Source organism: Miniopterus natalensis, chromosome 11, assembly GCF_054644295.1.
Source record: "Miniopterus natalensis isolate mMinNat1 chromosome 11, mMinNat1.hap1, whole genome shotgun sequence".
Lineage (NCBI taxonomy): Eukaryota > Metazoa > Chordata > Mammalia > Chiroptera > Miniopteridae > Miniopterus > Miniopterus natalensis.
The window spans coordinates 12,449,766-12,471,091 of NC_142091.1; the positions used below are offsets into that span (position 1 = coordinate 12,449,766).

At 40.8% G+C, this 21,326-nt stretch overlaps 1 protein-coding gene across 1 annotated transcript in view; it reads left to right on the forward strand.

Annotated features, from left to right (window-relative positions):
- ALG9 (ALG9 alpha-1,2-mannosyltransferase) overlaps positions 1 to 21,326 on the forward strand; it is an 87,086-nt gene that overhangs the window by 53,631 nt on the left and 12,129 nt on the right. The window contains exon 14 of the mRNA XM_087821549.1: positions 11,572 to 11,702. Coding sequence (XP_087677675.1) covers positions 11,572 to 11,702 — 131 coding nt within the window. The remainder of the gene's footprint in view (positions 1 to 11,571; positions 11,703 to 21,326) is intronic.

The following is a 21,326-nucleotide window of genomic DNA, read 5'->3' on the forward strand; positions in this document are numbered from 1 at the left end:
GTCTAACAGGAGAGACTAATGATTAGTGATGTCTAACATGAGCAGTGGGAAGAGAAACAGCTTTCTGATGTGTCATAACCCAGCTTCAGGATAGGTCTATGTAATGATTCTAGGCTCAGGTAAGACATATGCCCTATTCCCAGATCATACATTTCACATTGATACAGCACTTAGAAGTGAAGAAGCTCTGTAAAAAGTTAACATTTTTCAGGCATGCAAACCCACACAATTTCTCTAACCCTTTTCATATTTAACAATGTCAGAATAACAATGATAATATCAGGGCTTTAAATAGCTCCTCAACATCAGCAAATTCAGAGAACTGAATGATCTTATTTTATTTTGCCTTTGCCATTTCAGACAAATATGTATATTTAACAGTGTTCAGTGCTATAACTAAGACAGACTTTCTAATTGCCCACATCTTGGCAATATAAAAAGCAGATCCTGTGTATTTGTTACCTCCAGTGCAGGGATGTTTTTCTATATGAAAACAGATCTAGTGATGAGCGGTAGTAGCTTTGAGAAGAGGAGAATCAGCAATGTGGATTATATTTATAGTTGTGATGAAATTATTTTCTTTGCAGTGATCCTTTTTTAGAGTTGAGAGGAATTTTAGTGGTTTGCAGTCCAAACCCTTTGGAGAGATGGTAAAACCTCTGAAGCTCGGTTAAGTGACTTCCTGGAATCATTGAGCTAGAGCTAGAGGCAGAGCACATAGAGGTACTGTTTCTTGATGCAAATGGTAACAGATAGATTTAAACAAAAAGAATGCTTACCTGGAGGCAGAGTATTCAGAACATTATTCTGCTTTTCTGATGATGTTATTTCAGAGGGTTAGCTCTCTTGCTGGCTGATAAAAATTCACATCCAAACATAGTAGGATACATATACACTAGGATTTCTTTTTATATTTGTATTTTTTATAATAAAAGATGTTGGTTGAAATGGAGTGAAAAGATATCTTCTCAGAGAAATTCTTTACATGCAGAAAGTTCTGCAAGCTTGCAGAACTGGACTTAATTGTCTCCAACACCTTGTCTATGAGTTGGGAATAAACAATGAGTATCCATGCGGAATTTTGGGTTGCTCTTAAATGTGATTCTTCTGTGCTCTTTGGATTCTCTGTCCCCCTTCCTAATAGCAGAAGTACACTCATAGATCTGAAGGGCATTGTATATTCTGATCACAGTAATAGGATTCAGGAATAATTGTTTAAATTGATTTTTTCTAGGCAACTCTCATACTTTAATTTTTCATTCTAGAAATATTCAAGTAAGTAAAATCTTGTTATGGTGAATTAGTAATCAGTTTACTGGAGTTTGAACTCATTTCACCAGTTGGAGTTTTTTTAGTAGATTTATTACAGTGTGATCTTATCTTTATTGTAGGATATTTTAGAGGAAATAGATTGTCCTCTAGGGGCTAGAAGCTAAGGGAAGAAATTCTTGGCACTTAGAGATGGCTGATCTTAGTTTTTAACACTTGCTGTTTGAAGTTTTCCAGCATCCTGGTGCAGCTCGTGCCCTTTCTTTCCTTCAACAAATACTTTTTGACTGCCTGCTGTGTCCCAGGTACTGTACCAGGCACCAGGGATATAGTGGTGATTAAGACAGACTCAGTCTCTGCCTTCACAGAGCTTACAATGCTCAGCTGTAAGAGGTCCTGGGCCTTGCTACAGTTGCTCGTAGAGGGATATGAAGATACATAATGAGTCAAAATTTACTACATGTTTTGGAAAGAAAGAGGACATCCTGAAAGGTTAAGTATTAAATTCATGACATATGTCAGCCACTATTGCTGTTTGATAGCCTCAGTTATGATCAAATTTTACTTAATTATGGGCAAAGTGTCTAAACAGTTTTTTCAGCTTCAATTCTCCCACTTGCCTTGGAGGTGATAGAACAATTGATTTTGATTTACCTTTCACATTCTCCTCTTGAACTCTTAGAGGATTCTTTATTGCATTTGTTTACCAGAGAATTTTCAGTGACATTTGAGAAGTGAGCCCTGTCTTGTATATGGAGATAGTCTCTCTGTGATGTTCTTGAACTTCATGTTCGCCCTTGCCAGAGATCTCTATTTGTACAGCCTACATGCGTCATTGTCATTTCCAGCTGATAGATGCCTGAATTCAAGTTCACATCCTTCCTGTCTTAGGACTTGCAGGGTTGGCTCAGGCAGCTGGGTGGACAGCAGGGAAGGTCACTGAGAAAAGGGGGTTGGACTGCTAGTTCTTTCCTTGTCCCCACATGACATTCTAAACTGATCCATTTATTGTTTGGTGCAGCTCTTGAACCGTCCCTGTTGTTACCTTTTCCCAGTCTTCAGCCTCCTCACAGCCTTTCTGTGGCTTGTGAAATCCACTCTCCCCCTGAATTTCAGAGCTGTGTACTTATCTGATTCTGCTGTAACCTCTGTAATGGTCCCCTCTGTCCCTTGCTTTTTCCACTTCTTTCTTCTGCCTGTACTGTAGGCATCCTCCCAAATTTATCTGTGCTCTTCTGCTCCTCTCTCATTTTCTCTTTTCTCCCTTTTTCTCTGCTTTTATCTTTTCTTCTCTCTTCTTACTTTCACTTATTTTTTTCATACATTCTTGTGTCCATTTGTTAAATATACATTTACTTAGCACCTACTGTGTGCTTTGTACTGTGGTAGGTTTTTGGAATGCATGAGTGAATGAGACAGACACAGCCTCAGCTTCCATAGAATTGACTAATTTCCCCATTAATTAATAAATTGTGAAATGTTTTAGTGGAGAAGTACTGGCTGCTATGAGACCATGTAGCCTGGGGGCCTGTCCTAGCTTAAGTGGACAGTGAAGTCCTTCCTGAGGAAATCATTGTTAGCTGGAATCTGAAGGATGAGTTGGAATTTATGAGTTGGAAGCAGGGAGCGTTCTAGGCAGTAGCAACAGAAAACAGCTCTCTCAGTGGTCCTGGCACATTGACCTTCTTTCAATTACTTGAATACACAGTGCTTTTTTCCCACCTCAGTAGGTGTAGAACACAAGTCAGTCATCTTCTCTACATCTCACCCAAACTGATTCTTCACTGCAGCCCCTCTTTTTCCCAGTTTACTGGATTCGAAATTTTGGTGCCATTGATTTCCTTTGAAACAGACCTGAGATTTACCCTTTCTTTGTTCTTCTCACCACCTAGACCTTCAAGATGTCATCATGTCTCAACTGGGTACTGCACTAGTGACGTTAGTGACAGGAATCCTGCTTCCAGCTTTTCCTCCATACACCCTGCCCAGCATCACCAGTATAGACCTGTCTTTCTGAGACCCATTTTAAATCATTTTACTCCTTGGCTGAAAAATCAGAGTAGATTCCTGATGCACAAAATGCAGCTTCTCCTAATTTGGGTCATCAAACTCTCCCTAGTTTTGTTTCGCAACACATACCTCCTGGGACAAGCAAATATTCCTCTGGTTTCCCCTGTAAACCATGCTCATTTCTGCCTTTTCCCTTCAGTTTCTCTCTTTCACCACCACCTGTAGGAAATCTTTTCACCTACTGTGGGCCCCAGTGATTTCTCTCTCTCTGAACTCTGATTGTTCTTATAATACTTAAGTTCCCTATTTCGTATGTGCTAATGTGATTTCCTGACCTATATTATAAGTTTAATAACAAGGACATGTCTTACAGGAATTTTATATACCCTAGTTTAGGATTCATCAAATATTCACCAATGATGCCCAGAAGATTCATTTTAATATCACTTACTCACTGCTGCCAGTTCATCGCTATTCAAGGACTGTGAGTAGTTAGTATTGTAACCCCTCTGGCTTGCATGTTGGGCATAACTTGACTGGACAGTAACTAGCAATCTAGGCTGAAAAAAAAGAATAATTCATTTTAATGGGCTCCAGTGCTCCAGGTTTCTTTTCTGTCAGGCAAGTTCTCACATTTCGCCAAGTTACTCAAGGATTCCTTCTGATTTTACAACTCTTTGTGTAGTCCTTTGGAGTTTACAAGTTTTATTTAAATGAATCATCTCATTTAATCCTCAATACAACTCTTTGAGGTTAATGATATTATCCTTATTTTACAAAAGAAGAAATTGAGGTATAAAAACTTAAATGAATATAGGTCACCCAGCTACTTTGTGGTAGTGCCCAGACCTGAATATAGGCCTCTGACTTAGAACTCCTCTTCTGATTTTTTAAGTAAAATTTTTCCAGCTTTATTGAGATATGTTTGAAAAATAACATTGTATAAGCTTAAGATGTACAGTGTGATGATTTGATACACATGTACATTGTGAAAATATGACCACAATAAGCTTAGTGAACACATTCATCACCTCACATAGGCACCACTTTTTGTGGTGAGATTTTTAAGATCTACTCTCTTAGATTTCAAATATACAGCATGGTATTGTTAACTTTAGTCTCTATGTTGTACATTCGATCTCCAGAACTTAGTCATCTTCTAACTGAAATTTGTACCTTTTGACCAACATTTCATTTCCCCAGTCCCTAGAAACCACCATTCTACACTGTTTCTATGAGTTCGACTTTTTTAGGTTCCACATAAAAATGAGATCATACGTTGTCTTTCTCTGTCTGACTTATTTAACCAAATGCCCTCATTCATGTTGTCACAAATAGCAGAGTTTCCTTCTTTTTTATGACTGAATAATATTTCATCGTGTGTGGTATATACATGTCACATTTTATCCGCTGATGGACATCTAGGTTGCTTCTTTGTCGTGGCCATTGTGAATAGTGCTGCAGTGAGCAAGGGGGTGCACATCTCTCCTCAAGATAGTGATTTCATTTCCTTCACATATATACCCAAAGTAGGAATGCTGGATCATATGGTAGTTCTGTTTTTAATTTTTTGAGGAACCTCCTTACTGTTTTCCATAGTGGCTGCACCAGTTTATATTCCTACCAACAGTCCACAGAGGTTCCCTTTTTTCCACAGCCTCACCAGCGCTTGTTATCTTGTCTTTTTGATAGTAGCCATTCTAACAGGTGTGAGTGGTATCTCATTGTGGTTTTGATTTGCCGTTCCCTAATGATCAGTGATATTAAGCACCTCTTCATGTACCTGTATGTCTTCTTTGGAAGTTTCTATTCAGGACCTTGGCCCATTTAAAAATCAGATTATTTGTGTGGGGTGTTTTTGTTGTTTTTTGTTTTTTGCTATTGAGTTGTATGGGTTCCTTATATATTTTGAGCATTAGTGCCTGATCAGATGAATGGTTTGCAAATATTTTTTCTATTTCATAGGTTGCCTTTTATTTTATTGATTGTTGGGGCTTCTTTTTCTAATTATCTTATTTCTTCTCTAGCAGAGAATCTGCCCTTGACCATACTAACCATTTTTCTGACAGAGGCCTTTATCCTTGTGTGTTTTAGTTGTTCAGTAACTGTACCCTGGAAAAAAAGAATCTTCAGCAGCTGTTTCCTAGAAAGGATTTTAAAAGATTACATTTTAAAAAATGGATTAGTATCGCAATGAATATGATTTTGTCTTGGTATCTGTCTTTCTAAAAACTTTACTCTAAATGGAATTTATGTATGGCTGGTTGATGAGTGGAGCCTAAAGCTAACTGGTATAGTTCGGTATTAATTAGTTACTGCCCAGATATCTGGAAGACCATGTACCCAACACCCAATCTAAATAATCAGGCCTGTAGTTGTGCCTGGCTGAGGTCAAGTATTGGAATGTCGTAAGCAGAGCTCCCTCATCAAAGGAGGTCTAGGCATGAGACCTGAGAGTCTCTGCCCCTTGCTGCTCCTGTTTGATTATAGAGGCATGGCACTTGCACAACTTTTAAAAACTCCTTTCATGTTTTTAAAATCCTTGGGAGTTCAGACCAAAAGGGCTGCTTCCTGAAGTGTTTATGCAAAGGGTCATTTTTAGAGAGTTATGTGGAATGGAATTGGATCTGACGTCAATTCTCAGTGTGCTTTCTCTCCCCTGGAGGAACAGCCCATATGTAGAGCCAGATGTGAGACTGGAGTCTTTTTTACATAAAAATAGTGCTGGGAGAGAATGAGACTCTTACTCTGAGTGAGAGGTTGGGGAAGAACAGAGTTTACTGTAAGCCAGAGATTACAAAGTTGTTTTTATATGCACTTTAAAAAATCTCCGATTGTATGTAACCCATACGCCTAAATGTGCATAAAACATAAGTGTGCAGTAAATTAATAATAACATAAAAATAGAGCAAATACCTGTGTAACCATCCCTCAGTTCAAATATGAGAACATTGCCAGTACCCAGAAGCTCCCCCGCAATTCCTTTTATCACTTCCTACGTCCCCCTACAGATGGAGCTTCCTGACTTTATGATAATAATTTCCTTGCTTCTCTCTTTACATTTACTCCTTTTATATGCATTCCTAAACAATATGCATTAGTTTTGCCTGTTGTTCAACTTCATATACATGGAATCGCATTGCATTTTTTTGTATCTTAATTCTTTCATTCAACATTTTGTTTGTGATAATCACATGTTGTTGCATGTATCTGTAGTTCTCTTTTATTACTATGTAGTATTTCATTGTATGACTGTAGCACAATTTATTATTTTAATGCTTGTTTTTTTCTAATTTGGGCCGATTGCAAATAATACCACTTTGAATATTCTTGAATTTGTCTTTTGTTGCATGCATTTCTTTCTGTTGGATATACTTGGCTTGAACCATGTGAAATGACCATTTTTGTGCATTAAATTGTCAAATATTAATGATTTCATATGGTTCAATCTAATACCTAGTAGTGGGATTGTTGGATCATAGGAAATACATATTTTCAATTTTAGTGGATTCTGTAGATTCTGCCCGTTTTCTGAAAATATTGTATCAAATTTATCTCCTGCTAGTAATGTATAAAACTCACCTCAGCTTTGGCTGGAGTGGCTCAGTTGGTTGAGGGTCGTCCCATACACCAAGAGGTTGTTGGTTCGATTCCTGGTCAGGGCACATGCCCAGGTTGTGGTCTTGATCCCCAGAAGGGGGTGTGCAAGAGGCAGCTGATCAATATTTCTCTCTTTCTCTTCCTCTCCCTTTCCCTTCCTCTATCTCTAAAATCAATAAAAACTTTTTTTTTCATAGTTACTTCATATTCTGGCCAATACTGGTGCTATACTTTTTTGTTGTGGTTTTGATTTACATTTCCTTGGTTACTAGTGAGGCTGAACACTTTTTAATTTGTTTTTGGCCATTTAGATTTCTTTCTTTTTTTTTTAATCTTCACCTGAGGATATTTTTTTCCATTGCTTTTCAGAGAGAGTGGAAGGGAGAGAGGGAGAGAAAAACATCAATATGAGAGACACATCAATTGGTTGCCTCCTATACCCACCCCAACTGGGGCTGGGGATCGAGCCTAGAACCAAGGTACTTGCCTTTGGCTGGAATTGAACCCAGAACCCTTCAGTCCATGGGCTGACACTCTACTGAGCCAAACTGGCTAGACTGGCCATTTAGATTAGCAGGTGTTCTTTATATATTTTAGATATGTGTCTTTGATTGTTAAATGTGTTGCACATATCTTCTCCCATTTCTTGGCCTCTGTCTTCACTCTCTTAATGGTATCTTTGATGAATAGATATTCCCAATTTTAATAGTCAAATTTGTCTATCATTTCTTTTATAGTTAATGACTTTTGTCTTATCTAAAAAGACTTTTACCATAAGATCTTGAAGCCGTTCTCCCATATTATCTTTCAAGAACTTTATTATTTTGCTTTTCACATTTAGTTCTGTAATTCATCTGAAGTAGTTTTTTGTGTACAGAGGGAGGTTGAGGTCCAATTTCATGTTTCCCCTAATGGATAGATATCCAGTTGTCCTAGCATCAGTTAGTGAAGAAGATCATCCTTTCCCCACTGCTATGAGGTGTCACTTCTGTCATAAATCAGCATCCATATGTGCCTGCATCTGTTCTTGGCTCTATTCTGTTCATTGTTGTGTTGATCTATTTCTGCACTAATACCTCATTGCCTTAATTATGCTAAGCTCATAGTAAGTAAGCCCCCTATCTGTTCTTTTCTAAGAGTGCCTTGACTATCCTTGGCCTGCATTTCCATATACATTTAATTTTTTAAAATTTTGTTTTATTATTATTTTTTTCCTCACCTGAAGACATGCCTTCATTGATTTTAGAGAGAGAAACATGGATTGTTTGCCTCTCATAGTGCTGAACACACCAAATGAGCCCCCACCAGAGATCGAACCTGAAACCTAGGCATGTGCCCTGACCAGGAATTAAACCTATGACCTCTTGGTTCACAGGACGACGCTCAACCAACTGAGCCACACTGGCTAGGGCTCTGTATACATTTTAAAATCAGCTTGTCAAGTTTCACACAAAAATGTCTGTTGAGATTTTTATTAATACTGTAATCTATCAATTAATTTATTTAAAATTTTCATCTTTATAATAGTGAGCCTTTGATCTAGGAATAAGGTTTATCCCTTCATTTAATAAGGTCTACTTTATTTATCAAAATTTTTTGAGATAAAGTTCATTATTTCAATGATTTCACAGCGATAAAATTTACCATTCTAACCATTTTTAGGTATACAGTTTATTGGCATTCAGTACACTCACACTGTTGTGCAACCATAGCCACTCTCTCTCTCTCAAAAACTTTTTTATCATTGGAGACTGAAACTCAGCACCCCTTTAGACAAGCACTTTGGTTGGTGCCCATTCACCCTCTGATGGACATTTGGGTTTTTCCACCTTTTGTGTGTTGTGGATAATGCTGCTATTTCATGATAACGTTGATGAGATGCTGTAGGAACTTAACTCATATTTATATCAATTTGCCTGTAGTAAAATTGGTTTCATGATACATCATTTCACTTATAGTCACAGAACCTAATAACAGTGTTAAGTGAAGACCTGAGACAGCATTGGGACTTGGACTTAGGAATAGAAGTATTGGGTGACCACGAAGCCAAGTTAAGACTAGGTGGTCAGAGGCAGCAAGGACAAAAAATTGTCACCACCCCTCCATTCCCTTCTCAGAAATGCAGAGGTCATTGATTTTTATCTCCCTTCTAGTTTCCTGCTTAACCTACTAACCGGCATGTGCAGTTGATTAAGGTTTGACCACTGTACAGCCTTGTTAAGGTGGTGGTAATTAGCAGCCTGTCGTCTTGCCCCCACAGTGCAGGCACCAACATAGTTACCAGGCAATGCAGCTGGAAAAGGAAGTCACCCAACCCTAAAATGGAAAATTATGCAAGCCTGCCTTTTTCAAAAAACCTGCCTTTTCATGCAAGCCTTGTTTGTCCCCAGCTTATAAAAGCAGCCAAGCAGAGCCAGCCCCGAGCCAGTTCAGAGGATTTTCCTTTCCTCTGAGCTGCCTCCCTTGTGCTCAAGCATAAGCTTAATAAAATCTGTCTGGAAATTTCTCTGGAGTTTCCTCTCGATTTCTATCTTGGGGAACCCAAGAACGCCAACACCTGGTAACAGGTTTACTGTATATGTAACATAGTTGGCATGAAAAAAAAGAGTGAGAAATACTAGTGTTCTTCCCTTAAGATTTACTTTTCTTTAGCTGACTACATTAGTGATTAAGAGGGTTCTGGGACCCAATTTCCAATGTGTGTGTGGGATTTCCTCACAGTAACAATTCTCGGACATGGGCTGGGTGTCAGACAATTGAACTCAACCCTGACTCTCTACCTGGAGATAGCACTAGATTCTGCAGGTTGAGGGCTCATTCCTACAAGACTGCTCCCCCCCTCCCCCTTCAGACACCAGTCTCAAGTCCAGGTTATTACTGTACTTATGACCTATAGGCTGTAAATTAGAAGTTCCTATGACCCTCTCCTTGAGTTTGATTAATTTGCTAGAATAGTTTACAGAACTCAGAGAATCATTTTACTTAGTAGATTGCCAGTTTATCATAGAGGGATATAACTCAGGAGCAGCCGGATGGAAGAGATACATAGGGCAAGGTGCAAGGTGTGGGAAAAGGGTATAAATCTTCCATGCCCTCTCCCAGCACACCACTCTCCCTGAGTCCACATGTTCACCAACCCAGAAGCTACCTGAACCTGTCCTTTTGAGTTTTTATGGATGCTTCCATTACACAGGCAGGATTAATGAAGTCATCGGCCATTGGTGATTGAACTCAGTGTATAACCCCTCTCTCTTCCTCGGAGGTCAGGATGGAACTGAAAGTTCCAAGCCTCTCATCACATGGTTGGTTCACTTGGTGACCAGCTCTCCTCCCCCATTTTTAGGGGCTTTCCAAAAGCTACCCTATTAACATAAACTCATTTGTGGTTGAAAGGGGCTTGTTATGAATAATGAGACACCCCTTTCACATTTATGGCTTCGAAGGAATTTCAGGAACTGACGGCAAGAGACCTAGTATTATAACAAAAGACGTCCCCATTGCTCTTATCGATTAGGAAATAGGGGTTTGAGAGCTGTGAACCAGAAACCATGGACAAAGACCAAAATATATATTTACTATAAATTACAGTATCACAATGATGTTTTCCAAATTTAAGTTTTATTTAACCTCATAGAAACTTGTGTGTTGTCTTTATTTATTTATTTTTTTTAAATTGAATATATTGGGATGACATTGGTTAATAAAATTATATAGGTTTCAGGGTACAATTCTATAATACATTGTCTGTATATTGTATTGTCTGTTACCTCAAGACTTTATTTTTATTTATTTTTAAAAAGTTAAAACTTTATTTAAAAAGGTTTAAAAATTTTCCCTGTGGTTATTAAATATTCTGATGGCTTCAAGATGAAAGAAAGAATGTAATTATTGTTTGAAATGAACTGTTGAACTGCAGGAGTATCCTACAGTCTATAGCGTGTTCCATTGAATTAATTTTGTTATAAGCACAGTACCAACATGGTTTTAAATGAAATGCATTAGTGTTCTCTTATGAGCATCTGGGATGCTGTGGTGTATCCATGATGTGAGTGGCTGCATAACTATAGTTTTGCTTATAGTTACAATATGTTTTTCATAATCTTCTCCACTCTTACAGTTCTGATATCTCAGTTTTATTGATCTTTTGCTGCAGGAACAGTTCCCATGTCTCTGTTGGTTCTGTTGAATTTTCCAAGGAGACAATATGCATGATAATTTCTGCACCATTTGCGAGGTGTAGGATAACCTCACATGGCTGTCAGCAGAGATGGTTTCCTCACACATTAGCATGTGTGTTTAGTTTTGCTTTTTCAATCTCTGGAGTAAGAAGTCATCATTGGAAGAGAGCAACAGTGAAGATAGTTTTTTTGAATGGGCTGTAGACTCATGCTAGTTTCAGAAGTGTCTGTACAGCTGGAAGGGCTTAATACCCAAACTAGAGTCAGAACTCCCAAAGCTTACATATATTTTGGCTGGGTGAGTGCATGTCTCCCCCTTACTCCCAGGAGCCTAGATAATACCCCAACACCCAGCACTTGTATCTGAGTGGAGAGAGCGTAGGTAACAGCTTCCAAGGATTTAGATGCTTGTGCTGCTAAACCCTGTGGGAATGCTTAGAATTGCAATTGATGTTCCTTACCCTGAAAGGACCGTCATAATTACTGATGAAGAGCTGGCCTTTCTCCATTGCAGATTGACATCAGTAAATGCCATTATTTAGTGGATTTGGACACCATGAGAGAAACACCCCGGGAGCCAAAATATTCATCCAACAGAGAAGAATGGATCAGCTTGGCCTACAGACCATTCCTTGATGCTTCTAGGTATGTGGCATTAATTCTGAGAGATGTACTAGGATTAGTAAGGGTGAAAATTGGAATCTAGGATTGAATAACTTCCAGCCCTGGGCTGAGGCTAGTATCCATCCTTTCACTTTATTTTTATTTAGATCCAAGCACTTCTCCTATCCTTGTCCAGTTTCCTGAGAAATCTAAAAGAGCGCACTCTTTTTCTAGCCACCAGAATACAAAGTATATTTCGGTATTATCTAAATAAAAAAATCTGAGTAAAGCAGATAAGATTCACTGAACAAAAAACAAATAAGTCTTTGATATTTATTATTTTCAGCAACCAACTTCAGCTATTTTAACTGAGAGTATTCTAACATAGTTAGGAAGATTGTGTCCTTTAAGGATCTAGACGTTTATATCCATTATTTTTAAGCACAAGGCTCAGGCAGGGATGAAATAGGCCTTACTAGATCTTAAATAGAGAGACCAAATAGACCAGGGCTCAGCTGGCTCCTCAGAAAGGTCTCAGAATTAATGATGCGAGGGGAGTCAGGGCTTTCAGGTGAAGTAGTAATGAGGGGGGTGAGTTGTAATGGTCAGGTTGTCTGTGGGCAGAGGTCCAGGTAAACAGGCAGTTGAAGTTAAGGAGGTTCAGGGAAGCCTGGTGGGCAGAGCCTAGGAGCCAGGAGATCAGGCAGAAAGCAAAAGGTAGAGGGGCAGCTCTGGAGAGGCAGATCTGGGACTCAGAAACAGGAAAGAGGGTGTTTTTAGGAGGGTAATCAGAAGCTGCTGACAAATCAAGTAAGACAAAGAATTACTGTCCATTGGACTTGGCAGCTGATAAAAGCAATTTTGGTGGAGTAATGGGGCATAGGCACTTGAGGGATTAGATGGGTCAAAGCAAAAACAGAGGGGCAAGAATTAGAGAAGACCTGGCCTGCGTGGCTCAGCAGTTGAGTGTCGCCTATGACCCCGGAGGTCATGGTTCGATTCCCCGTCAGGGCACATGCCCCAGTTGCAGGCTTGATCCCCAGTGGGGTGCATGCAGGAAGTAGGTGATCAATGACTCTCTCATCATTGATGTTTCTATCTCTCTCTCCCCCTCTCCCTTCCTCTTTTTGAAGTCAATAAAAACCTATTTAAAAAAAAGATGAAGAAGAATTAGAGAAGGCAAATACAGACAAGCCTTTCAGAAAGTTTTGCTATAAAGGGAAATAGAAAAATAGGACTATAGCTGCTGGTGGGTACAGGGAAGCGATAACTAGAAAGATTCTTATCCTTAAAAAAATGTTTTTTATTATGGTAGCATATGTATAACATAAAATTTGTCATTTTAACCACTTAAAATTCAGTGTTATGCAACCATTACCATTCTCTTTTTAAAAAATTGAGATATAATTGACATAGAACGACCATGTAAGTATAAGGTGTACAGCATGTTGGTTTGATACATTTATGTGTTGCAGTGATTATTACTGTAGCATGGGCTAACATCTTTATCATGTCACATATTTATCATTTCATTATCTATTTCCAAAACTTTTCCACCACCCCAAGCTGTTCCTCTTACTTTTTATTATTATTATTTTTAATATATCTTTATTGATCTCAGAAAGAGGAAAGGAGAGGGAGAGAGAGAGACAGAAACATCAATGATGAGAGAGTCATTGATCAGCTGCAGCCCACAACCCGGGCATGTGCCCTGACCAGGAATCGAACCCTAATCGCCTGGATCTTAGGTCGATGCTCAACCACTGAACCATGCCCGGCTGGGCCCTCTTTTACTTTTTAAGAGGAGGAAAATGACAGTCATCTACTGATGGAAATGATCTCTTGTAGAGCTGAACCCTGATGATGTAGGAGAAAGGAATTACTGAAGCAATGCCTTTGAGTTAGGAGAGAGGAAATGCACAAATAAGTAAGGATGTGTTTTATTTATTTTTAATCCTCTCCCAAGAATATTTTTTCCATTGCTTTTCAGAGAGAGTGGAAGGGGGAGGGAGAGGAGAGAGGAAGAGAGAGAAACATCAATGTGAGAGAGACACATCGATTGGTTGCCTCCCTCACCTACCCCAACTAGGGCCAGGGATCGAGCCTGCAACTGAGGTACGTGTCCTTGCCTGGAATCGAACCCGGGACCCTTCAGTCCTCAGGCCGACTCTCTTACCACTGAGCCAGGGCAGGATGTGTTTTAGATAAACATTTGGATAGATCATCTTGAATAGCACTGTCCCATAGAACTTTCTTGAGGATGGAAATACTCTGTATCTACACTATCCAATACAGGGGCTACAAGCCACATGTAGCTATTAAGCCTTTGAAAAGAGACTAGTAAGATTGAGGAACTGAATTTTTGTTGTATTTAATCTTAATCTAAATAGCCACACATAGTTACTGGACAGGGGCATAATAGTAACAGGCAGCAGTAGGTGTGATGATGGGGATCTGGAAGGTCTCTACTGATGGCCTCAGTTTCCTCAGTGAAGAAGGAAGGGCTATCAGATGAAAACGGAGACTAGGGGATGAGGCATTGGAGATTTGAGGAGAGAGAAGGTGGGAAGTAATTGAGGAGAGCAAGAAACAAAAGGAGCTTGAGAAATATAGTACGATTGGAGGACGGAGTCAGGAACTCACTTGAACCCTGGCTGGGTAGCTCAGTTGGTTAGTGTGTCTTCCTGATACGCCAAGGTTGTGGTTTTGATCCCTGGTCAGGGCACATACAAGAAGCAGCCAACGAGTGCATAAATAAGTGGAACAACAAATCCATGTTTCTCTGTCTTCCTCTCCCCCTTCTTCTCTCTCTCTCTCAAATCAATAAAAAATAAAAAGTGGGACCAATGTGGTTGCATTTTTCTTTTCCAACTATTTATAGCTGCACTAGTGAAACACAAAACAGGTGAATTTAACCAGTTTAATTGTGTGTTTTTTAAAAAACAACTTTATTGATGTATAATTTACATACCATAAAATTTACCCATTTTAAGTGTACAATTCAATAATTATTAGTAAATTTACCAAGTTGTACAACCATCACCATAGTTCAATTTTAGAACATTTCCATCATCCTGATAAGATCCCTAATTCCCACTCCCAGCTCCAGGGAACCACTCATTATTTTCTGATCCTGTAGATTTGACTTTTCTGAATCTTTCACATAAATGAAATTATGTAATATGTGGGGTCCTGTCTCTTGCTTTTTTTACTTAGCATGCTTTTGAGTTTTATTAATATATAACATATATCAGTGGTGTCCCTTTTTACTGCTAAATACAATTCCATTCTATGGATATACCCAGTGTGGTTGTCCCTTTATGAGTTGATGGATATTTGGGTTATTCCCACTTTTTGGTTGTTATAAATAATGCTGCTTTGAACATTTGCGTGCCTGCCTTAGTGTGTAGGGTTGAGTTTTAGCCTAAAAGGTTCAACAAAGCATGAAATGGCAAGGGAATTGAGGCTTTTTGCACAGAAGTGATATAATGATTTGATGGCCTTAGGTTGGGTAAGAGGGAGGGGGAGGGCATTGAGGAAGTGGGAGACCACGAAGGGTGGTAGGGTCATAGATGAATTGATAATAAAACATTGTCAGAATTGGAGAGTGAGAGGAGAGAGCTGGAAGGAGAAGCAGTGTGAGGGTGTGCAATTGTCTATGTCACACATGTTCTTTGGTGCCTAACTGTATGATATAGTAATTGGCGTAGGTGTCTGTTGTGACTTCATTTGGGGGTTGAGAAAACTGTGACAATGTGAGATCTGTGCCTGGAAAGATCTCCAGCCCTGAGGGGACAGCAGATCCCAAACAGCCTTCCTGCTGATAGTGGGAAACTTAGTGGTTCACAAACACTGACAAGCAGCACATTGCTCACAGGACAAACTGTTCACAGATGGGGCAAGTGCGTCTTTTGGGGGTGACCTTTTATTTTCCTTCTGGTTTTGAAGGATTGAAAGGAGACGGGTTCCTCATCTTCCCATTTCCCTTTTTGTCTGGTGCCCATAAACAGAGCCTCTGGGACAAGGCGAAGATGCATGACACTTGTGTGCTTTTTACTGGAAAACTGATCACCTTCCCACCTGCCTTGTGGTGAGCAGTGACTGGAGGTGACCATGCAGTCACACAAGTGATGTTGTCAAGAATTGCTCCTCCAGGCCCCTGTGTTCAGCATGCTCCTCAGCCAGTGGGAGCAGCAGGTGACACACTGGGGGACATGAAGTGTGAGTGCTTTTCCCAGAGATGCTGTTCGCTGTCCCCACTGAGCATCCTGCTTCCCTAGCAAGCTAGGTTTTAAGGGCAGAAATAGAGCATAACTGGATCAATTTGATAAGCATTTAGTCAACATCTTCTACATCTAAGACTAGACTGTGCAGACAGGACCACTGCCTTGGGGAGTTTATCGTGTACGTGGGGAGATACAACATAGTTCAGAGAAGTGGTGGTGGAGAATAGGAGGGAGGAGTTAATTCCAACCAGCTAGGGTGGGAGCAGCCGAGGAAGATTTCAGGAGGAAATGCCATTGAAGATTGCGTTGGTGATGGCGTGAGGGTGGACTGAGAGGAGCAGAAGTTGGAGGCATAGACACAAGTTAGGAGGCTGTGCTGGTAGACTAGATGAAAGGTAATAAGGGAGTGAACTCAACTGCAAAGGGCGAGATAGACTCATGAGTTGCATTGTTTCAGAGAAAGATCAGGCCAAATTTTAGATCCCGGAAGCCCGTGACTTTCCCAGTGGCCTGTGTCAAGCTTTTAAATTTTTTCTTTGCTCTTACAAGTGTGATACTAATCATTGTTATGGATTGCTTTCTCTAGCTGGGCTGGCCCCAGACAAGAAGCCTTTGCAAGCTGAGCAGAACTTCCTAAGAGAGACCAGAACCTAAATTTGTTTCATTGTACATCCTGTTTCTCCTGTTGGTCCCTGCTGCTGCTTCATTTCCTGCACACCCACTGAGCACACCTCTAGTGTGGGTGGAGGGAAGGAGAGGTTATTGGGAATGCCTTCAGAGGTTCTTCATTTCCCATAAATCAGCATTGTCATGATCGTATGCAGAGAAAGAACTAAATCAGTGACTTAAGCACTGAGAAGATGTAGTTCCCTTGCAGGTGTGCAAAGTGTAGTGAGATGAGCATGTGGGCAGAAGATATGGGCATTTAATCTTGGCTACTTGCTGGTGGTTCTCTGATTCCCAGTTTCCATATCAGTAAAACAGATCTTTTTTTCTACTTTATGGGAATGTTGTAAGGATTGAGAGCAGAACTATGGAAGTTTTTCAGTTCAAAGCATTATATAAATATCAAGTCTTTCAATTACTTAGCAGGCTGCCTAGTGTTCCAAAATTATACTGATTTTCTTTACATTTCTCTTTCTCAGTATTTCATCGTATATATTGATCTAACTGCAAAAGTAGCTGGATCCTACAGCCCAGTTTGCCACAGCAATCTGTAACTGTCGGCACCATGACATCCTCATGCTGCTGACTGGGGGCCAGTTAAATTAGACTGTGTGCTGTCAGAGGCCGTGTGCCTCAAAGTTGTCACTGAGATGGCTCATGAAATGCTCTTGGGAGCTTGGTCCTTGAGTGCCTTTGAGCCTGTTCACTGGGGCCGTCACAGTTCCTCTGTCTTCTTGAAACCATGGTTCTTGTATCTTAGCAGTTTGTGTGACAAGGAGAAATAATGGTATACCATCACATGTAATAGTCACTTGTGTCTTAGATCCTAGATCGGATTGGGCTGCAGGCCTAACTCTTCTAGCTGTTTCTGAGAAAGGAGGTATTGATAAGCCTGTGACGTATTACCAACATGACCTTTGTAGAAATGTGAGCCGGTGTTTTTCACAAATGCTTGTCCCTAGAGTTTCGGTCTTCTTTATAATTCACTTTGAGATCGTAGTCCCCCGTGACCCAGTGTGGCCTTCTGAGGTCATCCAATAGTGGATTTTTTTGAACACTGCCAGGTACTGTGATGGGTGGTAGATATGTAGTGGTGAACAGTACACACAAAGGTCCCCTTGACCTTACAATGTAATGGGAAGGTTGACATTAAACAGAAACCACTCACCCGGTTGGGCGTGACTCAGTGGTTTAGCATCGACCTAGGATCCAGGTGATCACGGTTCGATTCCCAGTCAGGGCACATGCCCGGGTTGCGGGTTCGATCCCCAGTTAGGGGCATGCAGGAGGCAGCCGATCAATGACTCTCTCATCATTGATGTTTCTCTCTCTCTCTCTTCCTCTCCTTTCCTCTCTCTGAAATAAATAAAGATATATTAAAAAAAAAAAAACAGAAACCATGCAAGTCAATATTAATTGCGACCCATGTTAAGTGCTTTAAAGGAGCAGCACCTCTGTGAGAGGAGTCAGCAGTGGGAGGTACCTGGAGTCGTCTTTTTATGTCCTCAAGCCAGCTGGTTAGGCAGGTTTGGAAATAGGAATTTATTTGTTGAATTATCTATTATGTCCTTGTCATAGAGCTAGATTATGTAAAGGATATAAAAGAAGCAATTAGAGGAAAACTTTGCCCTTGAATAACTAACTTACAACTTTGGTAGTTATGTTGCTGGAGAAATTAATAGGCCAGATTTCTCAGACATAAGTGGGCATGAGGTTCTTAAGGTGCTACTGAAATGAGCACTTTCAGAAACCCCCACAGAGAGTGAGGCGTAGTAGAAGACTATTTGTACGGAGCTACAATTCTCAGGTTGCAAAGTTCCATGTCCCTTAAGCGAGCCCTGAAAAAGGTGCAGTTGGGGTTCCAGTAGAGCCAAAAACAAGGCCAGTGTCCAGAGCTTCCATTCCATTTAGTCCAAATTCAGTCCATTAATCCATTGTGCGGATCCCACATTGCTGTGAGCCATATGGGCACAGGGGAGCACAGCCCCTGCAATAGGAAAGCCAGGAGCCCGCCGCGCAAAGGCCAAGAGCCAAGAGAGCATACTCCTTTGTTTACAAGTTTAAATATTCAGGTTTTTCACCCTTGCAGTGGCCACACCTATTCTGGCCACTGACTAGCTCCCAGGTGTGACTGACAGACAGGCGCCTTCTAACATCACTTAGACCTTACTGCGTGCATCCAAACTGCCTTTATTCAGTCCCTTTCCCCAGCAATCTGTGGGGAACAGACTTGGAGAGTGTTAAATTAGCAAAGTTGTATAAATGGCATGCCTGTATTATCTAGTCTTTCCTTTACTCCTTTCCTGTTTAGTAATAACCAGATTATTACAATGGTAACAGTTACACACACAAAAACAACTTGAAAATAGTACTAAAACCTCAGGACATGTCAAGTTATGTGCTAAAATATCAAAGAAAGGAGAGATCTTTGGGGGTTAGAGCATACTGAGAAGGCTTACTGAAGGAGGTGGTGCTTGAGCTGAGGCTTAAAGGGAAAGGAGGATTTGTACTGGTGGTAAAGAGAGCATAGAACCACTTATGTAATTCAAGAACAAATCCTGAGCATAAGTGGGAAGAAGCCCATTGGATGAGGGGTCTGAGTGTCAATAAAGAAAAGTTTAATTTACCCCTTTGGCTGATTTAAATTTGCTTTTAGGTAAAGTGGTCTATAATATGTCATTCAAATCAGATGCTTTTAAAAGTAAAAGTGGCCCTGCCCTGGAAAAATTGAGAGATGTGGTCATCCTGCTTTAATGTGGCCAGTAGAGGGGCTTGTCCCAAAAAGCAGGACAGGAGAGCGGAGTGTATAGATACAGTTCCTGTGACCCACAGTCCATGTTTACTATGTGGATTTGCCCATAGTTTACTTATTTGGTTTAATTTGCAGGAATTCCTTGGTCAGTGCTTTCGTTTCTGATCCATTCTTGAGATTGGTCTCAGCTATCTGAAAGGGAAGCCGTCAAGATAGTGTGAAGACAATACCAGCACATAAAAACCTCATGCTCTGTGTGTCAGGGGAGATTCAGCCCCAAAGAGAATCAACCTAAAGATTATTAGGACATTGTTGTGATTGGTGCAGATTGAGGAATTCTGAATATCTTTGAATAAGCGAAGAGACTTGTTTTCTAGTGAAACTGTAGAAAGATAAGCGAGGCCTTTCCTGGAGAAGGCCTCACTAAGTAGTGCGAAATGTCGTTAGCCTGTTTGGGAGGATGGCAGCCCAGATGTTCATCCATTCTGTTCTTCATAGGCTGCTTCTCTGCTTTATCAGAGGACTAGAGGCTCCCCAATCTCATTAGTTTGAGAGAGGATGCAGGCATAAAATCTTAATAACCATCTTCTAGTTGCCCCTTGCACATAGCTAGTACCATAGCTTCCACGTCTACTCCCTGTTTGCCATGTCTGTCTGGCTAATTTTATAAAGGTTTATCAAATTCTATGGCCATCTCATATTGCAGTTTCTAAAATAAGAGAAATGTTTTCTTCCTTTGAAGGATGATATAATTGCTTACTTGTAGGTAGATGTAATGCTTACTCTGAGATTCTGCAGAGAGGAGCGAAGGGAGAGTGTTGCACTCAGTCACCAGCTCGGTGGTGGGTTTTCTGAGCGTGGTGAGGTGTGGCTGTGGGCGCCTGGCAGGAAGCGTCTCTCCAGGGTGTTGGAGTTGGCCTCCTGCGCAGCAGAGCCTGTTTGCAGCTCTGGAAGCTGGGTGGGAGGCCCTCCCCCTGCTCCGCACCACCACTTGCTGCCCACCCTTTCCTCCCTCAGTGCAGGTCCCTTTGTCTTGCTTGCTTTGCTTTGCTTTCGCCTTTGGTTGTGGATTGTGAGATTTTATTCTCTGTTTTGGAGCAGGTTAACCTCATCTAACTGAATTTTAGTCTCACCCAGTTAGGGGCTTGAGATAATTTGTGGAGACTTAAGTAGGGCAGAATTTCAAATTTATAATTATGTGAAGAGTAGATATAAGTAAGGAGTTAGGAGTTCGCGCCTTCAGCGGGTGTGGTGGAGTGGTGTTTTCTGGTCAGGGGACAGCAGTGAGATGGGGCCTGTGCTGAGAGCACCTGCTGCTGCGAAGGACTCTCAGTGGCCACTGAGTTGTAGCTGCTGCGGAGATATTTTCACTGAGATTTTGACTCTCCTGATAGCCTCCACAATGAAGTGAATTCAGCAGCGATGAGGCCTAAAGAGTCCATCGCACCTATATCCCTTTTGGTGCTATGTGGTCATCTGGTCCATGGCCCCCAGCCCCTAACCTAGCATAAGCAGAACTATTAATTTCTGGAAGATAAGAAATCATCGGAGTAATCACTGTAAAGGGCAAATTAGTTGGATGCTCTTGTTCCAGTAGTTATTGCTGTGTAGCAAATCATCCCAAACTTAGTGATATAAAACAATTATTTATTATTATTGTTTTCTCTCATGGTTCTGGGGGTCGGCTGGGCTCTGATAGATAGTTCATCAGCTCTGAGGTTTGTGGGTTTTCCTCCCGCTTTTGTTGTTGTTGTTGTTGTTGTTGAGAGTATTATAGATGTCCCCCATTTCCACCCCTTACCACCCTCCACCCATCTCCCACCCCTCCCGGGCTCCCGCTTCCCTCAGGGTTCTTATGCATTGGCCTTCAGATGGTGATTGGGCCTGGAGGCATCTCAAAGGCTTTCTCACATGTCTATCTGTTAATGCTGTCTGTTGACTATTTCTCAGCTGGGGCTGTTGGCCAGAACACCTACTGGTGGCTTCTCTATGTGGCCTGCGTTTCCTCACAGCATGGTGGCT